This window comes from Gadus morhua, chromosome 23, assembly GCF_902167405.1.
Source record: "Gadus morhua chromosome 23, gadMor3.0, whole genome shotgun sequence".
In the NCBI taxonomy this organism is placed as follows: domain Eukaryota; kingdom Metazoa; phylum Chordata; class Actinopteri; order Gadiformes; family Gadidae; genus Gadus; species Gadus morhua.
The window spans coordinates 18,571,115-18,583,541 of record NC_044070.1 but is presented as its reverse complement, the minus strand read 5'-3'; the positions used below and the strand labels follow the sequence as shown (position 1 = coordinate 18,583,541).

At 41.9% G+C, this 12,427-nt stretch overlaps 1 protein-coding gene and 1 long non-coding RNA gene across 2 annotated transcripts; both read right to left on the bottom strand.

The window, feature by feature from the left end:
* Positions 1-2,886: 2,886 nt before the first annotated feature.
* On the bottom strand, positions 2,887-5,295 carry LOC115537209 (uncharacterized). The gene is made up of 3 exons (XR_003974784.1): positions 5,207-5,295; positions 5,059-5,092; positions 2,887-3,371 (listed from the first exon to the last, which is right to left on the bottom strand). It is a non-coding gene; the product is annotated as an uncharacterized LOC115537209 (long non-coding RNA).
* Positions 5,296-5,364: 69 nt separating this feature from the next.
* On the bottom strand, positions 5,365-6,151 carry LOC115537206 (carcinoembryonic antigen-related cell adhesion molecule 6-like). Its single transcript, XM_030348935.1, has 2 exons — positions 5,776-6,151; positions 5,365-5,678 (listed from the first exon to the last, which is right to left on the bottom strand). The coding sequence occupies exons 1-2, from the start codon at positions 6,128-6,130 to the stop codon at positions 5,383-5,385; spliced, it is 651 nt and encodes a 216-aa protein (XP_030204795.1). The 5' UTR covers positions 6,131-6,151; the 3' UTR covers positions 5,365-5,382.
* Between the last annotated feature and the right edge of the window lie 6,276 nt (positions 6,152-12,427).

Sequence of the window (12,427 nt, the reverse complement as noted above, 5' to 3'; positions counted from 1 at the left end):
ACGTCGTCCTCATCTTTCCCAATGAAGAATAAATGGCATCCATTCCTTTTAAATAACATTGTCAGTTACATGAAATAACCCTGAACACTACTGCTCAGAAAGACATTGATTCACACAAAATAGGAGCTAGGTCAACATGGATCACCATGACAACTTCAAGTTGCATGAACACACAATCTAAACATCATATACATGAAGATTAAATGCACATTTACCGGTAGCGATGTTATCGTAACACATTTTAAACTAGGTATCTTAAAATGTTGCGTTTGCCACTGAATAAAAGGAGTGTCATCCATTTTGTATTGTTTGGCAGAAGTTTGACACATGTGATGTGTTGCTGTTTCTACGGCCAGTCAACAGGGGGCGCTCTGTCAGTCGATAGGAGGCACTGTACAAGTCGACAGGGGACGCTGTACCAGGAGATAGGGAGCACTGTACCAGTCGATAGGGGGGGCTGTACCAGTCGATAGGGGGCATTGTACCAGTCGATAGGGGCGCTGTACCAGTCGATAGGTGGCGCTCTACCAGTCGATAGGGTTCGCTGTACCAGTCAATAGGAGCAGTGATAGGGGGAGCTGTACCAGTCGATAGGGGGCATTGTACCAGTCGATAGGGGGCGCTGTACCAGTCGATAGGGGGCGCTGTACCTGTCGATAGGGGGGGCTCTGTACCAGTCGATAGGGGGGCGTTGTACCAGTCGATAGGGGGCGCTGTACCAGTCGATAGGGGGGCGCTGTACCAGTCGATAGGGGGGCGCTGTACCAGTCGATAGGGGGGGCTCTGTACCAGTCGATAGGGGGCGCTGTACAAGTCGATAGGGGGGCGCTGTACCAGTCGATAGGGGGGCGCTGTACCAGTCGATAGGGGGGCGTTGTACCAGTCGATAGGGGGGCGCTGTACCAGTCGATGGGGGGGCGCTGTACCAGTCGATAGGGGGGCGCTGTACCAGTCGATAGGGGGGCGCTGTACCAGTCGATAGGGGGCGCTGTACCAGTTTATAGGGGGCGCTGTACCAGTCGATGGCGGTGCTGTACCTATTCAAAGAAAGATCTGCATTCTGGTCTTGAACTGAATATTTTGAACTCCATGAATCAATTTAAAATTCAGAATTGTAATCAACAACTGATCACATCTTAATAACCGTGTTTTCAGGCTTTTACCTGTGACCTGCACTCCTTTATGGGCAAAGCCTCATACTGTTGGTTTATTAACCGGGCCACTTCCCTTGAAGATAGAGAACTTTGTTTATTGTTTATTAGTAGAGTTTAGTGGCCATGACATATTGCTACATATTGCTCTTGATCAGCTGCTTCTGTGCTTCACAAATGTGGAACAGTCTACAGCCTCCCAATGCACATTCTTTAAATTGCAAAAAATACACATAAACAAGCTGATTTAACCTTACCCTACTCATGGAGCACAGGAGCATCTGCTGAAGAAGATCAATATTTTGGTCTTACCACATGGACAGTACAACACAAAGGTCTACCAGGAGTCAATATCAATTTAAATGATAAACCCACCGTAATTTTGTATTTTATTTATTGAAAACCCGGCCTGTGAAGTGAGTATAAAACTGTAATGCCTTTCCATTACTTACTGGTTTACATAATATGAGGTATTTCTTTTCCTGTTTATTGATGTAAATCCCTAAAATATAAACCTGGATTCAGTGTTTTTAGCTCTGCTTTCAAAAGTAACTTATGATGTCCCTTGAATTCTTGAGCATCTTGACCTTTCTAAATGAAAAAGAATTCCTTTCCAAATTGCACACATTAATTGACAAAGCTTGGTTTTTTACCTTTCAAGATGACGTACTCAGTATGATTATACTGTGAGTGTCATGTTTTGAATGTTTACCGTTGATTCAAATGGTACAGGTATGTCCATGCAGTAGAGGGGGAGGGGCTGCCCGGTGTTACCGGACGGGCGGAACAGGGAGCTAGAGAAGTTCCGGTTTCTTCTTTTAGCAATCCTGACTGAAAACATCTTGTCATTTGGGCCCAGTGTTCAAAATATTGAACTATTTCTTTAATTAGTAAAAAAATTAGTAAGAAATGTAAAGACGGAGCCACACCTGCTTCATGTCCGGAAGTAGACCAGCGTCTAAAACAAGCAAGTCTATCCTCAGGGGTGGTCTCTAATATTTATGGATTGTTATCTAAGATTGCCCCTAGTGCCTACTCTCCTGTCCAGCTGGCCTGGGAGCATGATTTGAATATTTCTTTGTCTGCGTCTGAATGGAAATCTGTTTGGAATTCGGCTTTGTACTCCTCGAAATGTGTGAGACTACGAATTATACAATTCAAAATTCTTAATAGGGCATACATCACCCCTGTCACACAAGCCAAGATGGACAAAAAACATCAAGCTCTATGCTGGCATGAGTGTGGCAAGCGAGGCACATTATTACACCTGCTATGGGAATGCCCAGCTGTTAAAACACTCTGGTTGGATGTAATATCATTTTTGTCAGAGTCTTTAGATGTAAACATTCCAGTTGGTCCCAACATATGCTTACTGGGCCTTAAGCCAGAAAATGTTGTGGGGAGGGCTGCTGTCCAGAGCTGGACATTGGGCTGTTTGGCCACAAAAAGACTCATCCTTCTAAATTGGAAGGAGCGCAAAACGGATTGCTTTAGTAAGGAAACATGGCTTAGGGGATATAAGGACTTGATGTGCATGGAGCGCGCAGCTTCTATGCTGGAGAATTAATAGTCAGTATCATATTTCTGTTCAAAGTAATGTCTATGTATCTTAAGGTGTCATCCTTGCACCCTTCCCCCATCCCTTGTTGTGTTCTGTCAAATGTCTGTTGTTATTGTTCTCGTACATGTCTGTAGATATTTATGTCATTGTGTTATTATGTTTAAATAAAAAAAAAAAAAAAAAAAAATTGTAAAAATCAATATCATGGCTGTGAAAACTTTTCGGACGTTTTTATTGCGTTTTAATTCATGATTTATTAATTATTTTACATGAAAAAAAAAATAGAAGATTACTATAGGTAGACTGGGCAGTTTCATGAAGTAACGAATAATACATTTTTACATCATACACGTTTTTACATGTATCATATCAGTTTGAATATGGACCATTTATCAACATGAATATACTGTTATTTATTTAAATTTGACTGTTAAATCTGCTCTGTATTTTACAGTTTATTACATTTGTTACTCTTTTTATTCACTGTAATTTGACACTATCCGTCTGAAGACTTTGCTGTCAGACATCTTCCGTTTTTTTTACGGTTCTTTTTTACACTGCAGACCTGGGTTCTGCACAGCACCTCGCTTGGCAAAGTCGATCTCTACGCAGTGGATCTACTCTTCCACCTTCTTGTCTGACGCCTTGCATATTGGATTCTGTGGAAAAGCATTAATACATGAATACATGACCTGAAAGAAGAGTGAACAAGTGGTTTCAATAGAATAATGGCAAACCTACTATAACATTTGAACAATATGTGTTTATTGAGGTAGCTGAGTGCATTATGTTTATTTTGGGAGAGCCAAGATATTGTTTAAATATTTGAATAACTAAAATATGTTCACATGAAGGCTAAGTATAGCATAGTCATCTTTCCCATAGTTGGCTCTGTCAGAATATGTGTTGTGGTTGACTGCTTCTGTATGAGATGAGATATTCTAAAGAGCAGAAACGCGGCCCGTCTGCAGTGGTGGGTAGAGTACTGAAAATCTATACTCTATAAGTAAAAGTAAAATTACTTCCTTCAAAATCTACTTTGGTAAAAGTAAATATTCCAATTGAAAAACCTACTTGAGTAAGAGTAAAAAAGTACTTTGTTTTAAAGTTACTCAAATTACAAGTTACTTTACATTTTTGTATTGGAGTGCTTGGATCAGTGAAAAATACATAGCGTGTTAGAATGCGTGAGTGAGTGAGGGAGAGAAAGAGATGCACTCCTAAAACATTTCTTCACAAGTTGTACAACAAAAGCAATATGTACAACAAAAAATGTAACTTCATTTCAAACAAATGTGCATTAAGCTCTGTGCATGTGACAAAAGGCAGGAGCTTGTAGGAACACAACCAATTAAACACAAACGAGACTGACTTGGTTGGCTGATTGGGCAATCAGATTTATCCAGCCTACGCACATAGCATGCCCGCACACTCACAGAGCCAGAAACGACAATGACGAACAAGTTTGTGAGTGGTCTGCAGAATACAGTGTAACATAGTATCTTTAGAATTATATAAACTATACATGGACCGTAACTCCGCACCCCCTGGCAAAAATATCTTCCTGCGCGTCTGCATTCATGCGTTTCTAGCCCTCAGTCCCAACGTAACGGTCGACTCGTCTCCTCGGCTATGGAATCGCAACGATGTTGCAACCTAGGGAGGGCGCGTCGCTAACGTGTACGCTTGTATCACAGCCTACGAAGATAATGTCTTTATCAAAATACTCATTTTAATGAAGGCACAATGGAAAATGTGAAACGTTACTTGTAATGCGTTACTACCCACCACTGCCCGTCTGATTATGCCAATATCCCAGGGCTACTTTCACATGACTGCAGTCGAACTCATCGGAACGGAGAGCAAATTTATCTTATACACCAGGTGAGACAGCTTTATTCTGATCACCTTATTTTCAGCAATCCTGGGCTGAACAATTAAGAGCTTGTAGTGTCTTTTGCATGATCACATGCTTGGGACCCCAAGAATCTGGGGTTTGTTGATTTTTTTTTCAGTTCTTTGCTCGATTAATTTTCATGAAGTCAATTTTAAATTTGAATTCAATTTGAATATTTGCTCAATTGTAGCAAAAAGATAGAATTTCAGTCGTGCATGCAAGATTTCCAATCAATTAGTTTTACGAAAAATACTTTTGAGAATGCCTGAAATAAGACGATGTACAGAAATGACTGGATCCTACAAAAATGTTAATGAGGTCATTGTCACGTTGAAGTCGGTTTTTTTAATAAATTCAGTAAACTTCTTAACTTTGACTTCTAAGGGTAAACCATTTCTACCTTCAAGTGCAGGGTGCGACTATGCTGTCCACCACTGTGTGGTTCCTACCTGTTGCCGAGTTGAAGGCTTCTTCAGTAACCACCTAAAAACATGAGGTGGGATCATGGGTTAGAACGGAGACGGACCCAGCACACATACTGGAAAGGTTAATCTTGCCTCTTCATTGTTCAAACTAAATTGTGTGTGTTTTACTTACAGGACAGAGATGACCAGACCAATAAAGAGGAAGGTACCAAAGAATCTCACTATCAAAGGGACATTCAATCCTGTACGGGACAAATCATGGAAGATCACTGAGGCATTGTCATATCCATTGAGAGATTGTAGGGCTATATTTGGGATATGTGTTATAGCAAGGTTTTATTATAGGGTCTATCTATGTGAAGAAGTTGATTTACCGCTTTCACCACTGATAGTTAGCTTAATCTCTTCTGATGTTTGGTTTCCCAAGGGATTCGTGGCCACGCAGTAGTAGATGTCTCTGTAGCTGGACACATTGAAGCTGTACAAAGATCCATCTGACACGTTCAGGGGTCCCTCCGCACTGCTCCTGAACCAGGTGAACCGGAGAACGGGGGGGTTGGCTCTGCTGGTGCACGTCAGGTTGACCACACTGCCCAGCGACACCGTGGGGGGGCTGACGGAGGCCTGGGTATCCTTCGGGGAATCTACAGGAACACAAGAAAAGTCTTCAATTTCAAGCTATGGTTCCACTGTTGACGGATTTGAATGCAGTACTGATTGGACCATCTGCTGGTCACTCACAGGAAACGTTGAGCGTCACGACGCTCTCTGCTGTTCTGTTGCTGGGCCCGCCTGCTGGGTCGTTCACCGGATACTCCGCCAGACAGGTGAGGCGGACCCCGTGATGTCGGTCTGACAGAGTGATATTCAGCCGCCGGGTCCTGACGTTAGGCTCTTGGTCTCCGTGCGGTTCCCGCCGACCCTCAGGGCCTCCTGACTGGTTCCAGCTCAGGTGAGGCGGCTGGGTGGGACAGGGTGCAAAGGCCCTGCAGGTGAACGTTACCCTGCTCCTCTCCGTTAGTGGTCCCTCCTGGAGGGTCTGTATGGAGGGTGCTGGGGCTGAATCTACGTGGTTGTTTTCAAGAAACATTTGCATTAGGCTGAGATGTAGCTTTAATATCCACATGAATGAAGGCAGCATCTTCAGTGTTGAACAGTGTATTCCATAGGGGAGAATAATCATGGGGAGGAAAACGAATTGTGCCACAGCCCATAGTCCATAATAAGTATTATTACAATATGACACTAGTATAAAACATTGTTAAAACATTCTTTAAAGGGAAACTACAATTACGTGGTATTGATACCTAAATTCTAGACAAGGAGAACAAGTCTACCTATTCAGGAAGTAGGCAAAAATTAAGAATGATCATAATAACAGGGTTCCTATGCAGTATGGAAAAGTATGGAATTTAATTTGAGTAATTTCCAGGTCTAGATAAGTATGGATATGAGAAAAGAGTATTGAAAAATGTTTGTATTGTTTCCAGACTCTTATCTCACTTTCTAAAATAAAATATATTAATATATAGGCTTACAAATCAAAAGAAGCTTACCATGGTTAACTTTCGCCGCACGACTGTGCGACTTGATGAAGGATACCAAGTGTTAAAATAAAGCTAGATGCAAACTATCCTTGAAACCGTTCGACATCTCCAACATGGGGGAGGCGGCAAATTTAAGCCAAATGCAGACACAAAAGAGCTGTCGTCTCGTCACAGCATCTAGCGGTAGCCGCTCAACATTTTTTACCCAATCATTTACATAAAAGCATCTAACAATTGGTTTTCAGGTGTTTAATATTGACTGAAAATCCTCAGAGAAGTCTAGAAATTTGAGTCTGGAAAAGTATGGAATTTTGAAATGGAAAATGTGCAGGAACCCTGTAATAATATAAAAATAGGAATACAAACAATTATAATGACAGTAATCAAAATATTGACCCCCAAACCAAAAGGGGTCTCCTACCTTTAACTGTGATTGTAAGAGAATTGCAGGTGTCAGTTGCCATGTAACCTCTTTCAACTCTGAAGTAATATACATCAGCATAACTTGAGTTCATGTTTGTAAAAACGGTTGTGCAGTTGTATTCACTCCTATTCCCAATGATACTTATTGGAAATGTATTATTGGTTTTGCTGCCGTTGCAAACCACACTTTCTGGATGAGGCCCAAAATGGTGAGTCGATTTTAGCCATAAACCAATAAAGGTTTTGTTTTTATCGAGTAGATTTGATGGTACTGACTCAAATGAACATGGAATTTGCAAACAAGTGTCACTCAATGCCTCCATCTTGTTTGGCATAGATGCATTAAGGGCTGCAGGACAGCATTCCTCACCACCTGCAACACAAGCATTTTTTACACAAAATGGCCAATGACATGCATCCTTCCTGTCCCACCACATCCTCCTCTAACAGCCTGGCCACACCTCTACTAGACCGGCATCACATTCTGAGCATGGATACCGGCTTCATTTCAGAGATCGATTACATACAGATAGCATTTAGTCCATTAGGTGTAAAACTAATGACTCATTCTGGGTCCATTGAAGGGGTTGTTCGGAGTTTTGGACATCTGACCTCATTTCCAAGTGGGCCAGTGTCGCATTGCATTTAGTTTATACTTCCCTGTAGTTGGAAGCAGTCTACGGCCGCGGCGGACTGATATTACATAGGCACCTACTATTAGGTGTCCCTGACTGGAGTGCGCTTCTCTGTTAACGTTCTGCAGTAGTGAATTGGTTGCTACACCGGAGCGAAGTAAATTTCCGCCACTGTCCCTCAATGTAGTCCCTCAATGTTGTGCGATAATTGCGATGCAACAATAGTTTTATTTCTAACAGTATTCTATCAACACAGACGTTAACATTAATAGTCTGGCGTTATAATTGATTTGCCTCGGGTGTACTGTGGAGTGGGAAAAACTGTTTTTATTGGCAGGCTAACAGAAACTGCGTCGACTTGCACTAGCCAACCAGCGATCTCTGCAACTAGAAGGACTGAATGAAACCTGTTGAAACCGGTCTCCAATGATAGATAACACACTGGCTCACTTGGAAATTAGGTCCAATGTCCAAAATTTCGAACAACCCCTTTAATGCACCCAGAATGAGTCATTCGGTTTTTTTTGGAAGTAAATATTCACAACAAATGAACACCACTGACCTGCAACAAAGATGACGTTCAGTAGCATTTCAAACTGTATCATCGTGATGCATCTTGTGAACCTCATCTCCTGCATCATGAATTCAAAGAAGGAGTGAAGGTTTATTCGTTTTAGTTTTTAATGTGGTCTGGGTTAAGGTACCTACTGTAGTACATCTTCCTTGTTACAAATACAACCAATAAGGAATATGGAAAAACAGTATAGGCTACATGGAACAACAAAAGTTGCACGAAAATGCATTAATCAGTTTATTCTAGGCCTTTAAAAAAATAATTTATATACATCATGTTTTGATTCCTTACCGCGAGAAGTAGGCCTAGGTGCTTTTTGTTCTTCGGCAGTTTGTTCTAAAAGAACAACAGTGTTGCACTAATGCGTTGTTAGAGGTAGGTATACTTAAATACCAAAGTTAGGATTCTTCCACCTTTAGCGATCGTCCATATGTGACCACTCTTTTATGATCCATGCACGGCTCATCGACCTTGTGGTCAGTTATTAGTAATTGTGTTTAATATTCTGCACTAACTAAAGAGTAACTTTGATCAGACCTAATACTGTCTCTCACTTGAACTGAAAAACACAAGAGAACATGGCTTGTGGAAAACAGGAACTTCTAAATACAGCATCGTGGTTCTTCCTTTTCTCAACCACATATGAAGCAAATGTGTAGTTGCAGTCCTGTGAATGCACATATAAAGATTAAGAATTATTAGTCACCAAATTAATGTGTATTCACAGTACAATCTGAGATGCGTTAGAACGTATCATTCACAAAGATGAAAAGGCCTGTGTTGTATTTAGTATGCACAGTGACTCTCTGTATGGACAGAGAAGAAGTTGGACAAAGCTTTCACCAAAGGGTGTCTTGCATTTTAAAATGAGCATATAAAACCTACTCTGTAAAACAAATACATTTATAACATACTTTTTTTTTATTCTAAAAGTCAGTAATATTCTCTGGCGAAGCATTTTCAAGCACTGCTGCTGGTTGGCTATAGGGAGTCCTTCTGTAGTGAGACCTGCTGATGGTTGGATCTCGAAAGTACTGCTGTAGTGAGTCCTGCAATTGTGGGTCCTGGTGTAGAGAGCCTGTTGCTGGTTGGCTGTAATGACTCCTGTTGTAGTGAGTCCTAATGTAGTGAGTCCTGTTATGATTCCTGCTGTAATGACTCCTGCTGTAGTGAGTCCTAATGTAATGATTCCTGCTGTAGTGAGTCCTACTCTAATACGTCCTGCTGTAGTGAGTCCTGCTGTTGTGAGTCCCATACAGCGATTTGTTGCATCCAGTCCGAAACACTATAAATGCTGTGGCCATGTGTGGACCAGTGGCGGCTGGTGCTTTTTAAAGTGAGGGAGGAAGGACTGCGCGCTTGGTTGCCATTGGCCTGCTTGCACTGTTGGTGTATGGTGGCATAAGAATGTGAGACTGAAGTTGTTTCAGGGTGTTTTGGTGAACTACAAAATAGCAGGGAGGGAGTTATGTGAACAAAATGTATACAAAGCCACCAGTGGCATCACTGTAATTTGAGAAGGAAAGGAGGCAAAGCATATTAGTCAAACCAGGCCTACTATTGATTTGTAAAAGGCCTATCATTGGGCCTATTTTTGCCCTCACTGACTGAAGTTATTTAGCTATGTTTATTTTCAGTTACAATTGCTTGTAATGCTACCAGTAAGTCATGTGTACCTAGCAAACCATGTAGCACTCACAACACTGACGTTGCCATTACTTCTGGTGACCTTGATTTTGGGAAGTGGTCTACCTCTTTCTTTGGTCGCAAACTTAGCACTGTAACTGAATGAATGGAATGCTTTTTGTAATAAGACGTTAACAATGTCCTCCGTTTCCAATGTTTCCATTGTGCATTTAGGATCTTGCTATCGCAGATTTCACTTGCTCTGCGTCTCTCAGACTGAGCACCGCGGCAATGCAGACCGGGTTTGCTATCGACAGCGTTGCCAGATTGGGCAGATTTCCCGCCCAATGATAATCTTTCCAGCCTAACATGGTTAAAAGTAGCCCAATTGGGTGGGAAATCTGACCAATCTGGCAACACTGCTCAACATCCAGGGATCCTGCTTATTGATTCATAGCGCAGACGGATAGATTTTTGCGCGAATCAGACCCCTTAAGGTCCCACCCACTCAGAGGAGGATTTTCCTCCTCTCTCCCATTGAAACCCATGTTATCCACCGGCCGCCAGTACTTTCGGGAAAATAAATGGGAGTCAACAGAGGCGGAGGGAGGACGTTCCTCCCTGAAGTAATTGTCAATAGGCGATAGGGGGTGCTAATGTCCCTTTACCCAGGAAAACGAACATTATATATTCAAAGGCAATAAAGTAGTCATATTTAAGGGCATTAATTCATTACAATAGTCTGGGCAATCTACATTTTTTATTCTCAACAATGTTAGGGAGGATCTTCCTCCCTCTCCTCAATGGAGAAGCCTCCACTGGTGTGGACACCCCTCCACTTCACGAACGAGGCATCACAGCGGCCATGAAGCCTCTTATCTCTGAGTGCTCTCTCAGCTCAGCTCCATGTCCATGATCAGCGTGGGCCTCAGCTCCAGCGCTACCTTGGCTCTTCCTGCCGGTGTAGGCACCAACCTGGCTGCAAACTCTTCTTCCTTGCTTCTTCCTTCTAATTGTCTGGCAGTATAGTTGTATATTTATGAATGATCAGTGTTCGACACTAAAGGAGCAAAACCTCAGCCCAGATCTGCGTATCTATTCACACGTTTTCTGTGAACACTGAACACTTCTCTACATTAGACACAGGAAGCTATGATGTCACCTCTTTGCTAAGTTAAAACCCTGCCTTGTAATATACCAAACCTATGGACAAAAGATCACACGCTGCCGTCAGAGGAGGGGTGGCGAGAGGAAGAGATCGACCTGAAGGAGGACGTGGACAAAGGAGACGAGGACCAAAGTATGGGCTGAGATTGGAGCAGCGTCGGTTGACCATGTTGTGGGACATTGGGACATTGAGAGAGCTGGACAGACAGACCGACCTCAGCAGGAGGCGTTGCAAAAGTGAGTTTGGTTTGGCAAAAACAGGCAAAAATAATATTTCTCTACCGTCTCCAGTAAAACCCTTCAGCACAGTTTTCATAGTAGGCTTTTTATTAGAATAAACAATTTCAGAATTTAGCAAATGGACGAGGATGAAATCCTGCATGAATGTATCTTCATAGATGAAGCGTTTAACCTGAGAAGGTCACGGGGAGAAACATCACAGATATTGTGAATGTCAAATGTCTACAGAGCAGACCAGATACATTGTCATCTGGGACAATCTAGATTTCCACCAATCTGCTCTGGTCCATAATCAGTTCCATTAGCATCCACACTCTCACTCCAATCCTCCCCACCATACTCTCAAGGGCTGTGAACTATGGAGGCATTTTGGGGACCATAATCAAATGAAAACGCAATGTTGATGATGAAAATGCAATATCACTGATGCTTTTTATTGTTCATAATATACATACATTATTTGAGTCAGATATACAATTAAAATGCTATCTCTTTGCATTTGAACTGCTTCAATGTAGACAATATTAAAATGCAAATGAGTGGGTGGGACAAACTCCACCCATTGGGTAACTGGCTGAACTTTCAAATCGGTGTCACCCTTCACGTCACATCCTCGTCCTCATAATCCTCATAAACAGCAGCTAGCCCTACAGGGAGTCAAACTTGTTTTGGTTTATTGGGTGCCTTGGAGACAAAAAAGCATAAGGGGTGCCATGTTTTAGAAACATTTAGCAGCCGCAGCCATAGATGCTTAAAGTGTAATTCCGGCAAAAATTTATCCCAGGGTCTTTTTTTTTTGCATGTGATCCCATCAAATAAGCCCCCCAGATACTTTTTTCATTGTAAATCAAGCATAGAGTTTGCTCGGCGCAATGTTTGCCTCCATGTTATTTGTTAGGGGCACAGCGAAAATCTTCCAAAACCATTAATATAGCTCAGAATAGCACCAAACCTCTTCAGTAGCATGATTAGGGTCCCTACACATAAAACGATGCATCAACAACTTAATTAGCGTACCGGGAGTTGGTTGAAAAAGACTGTTTTCCAATTCAGATTTTTAAGTTAAATTTGTTGGCGCCTCTATTATATTATCTACGGTAGCTGGTAATCAAGTTATTTTTTAATAAACTCCCGCTACACTAACTAAGTTGTTGATGCTTCATTTTAGGTGTAGGGACCCA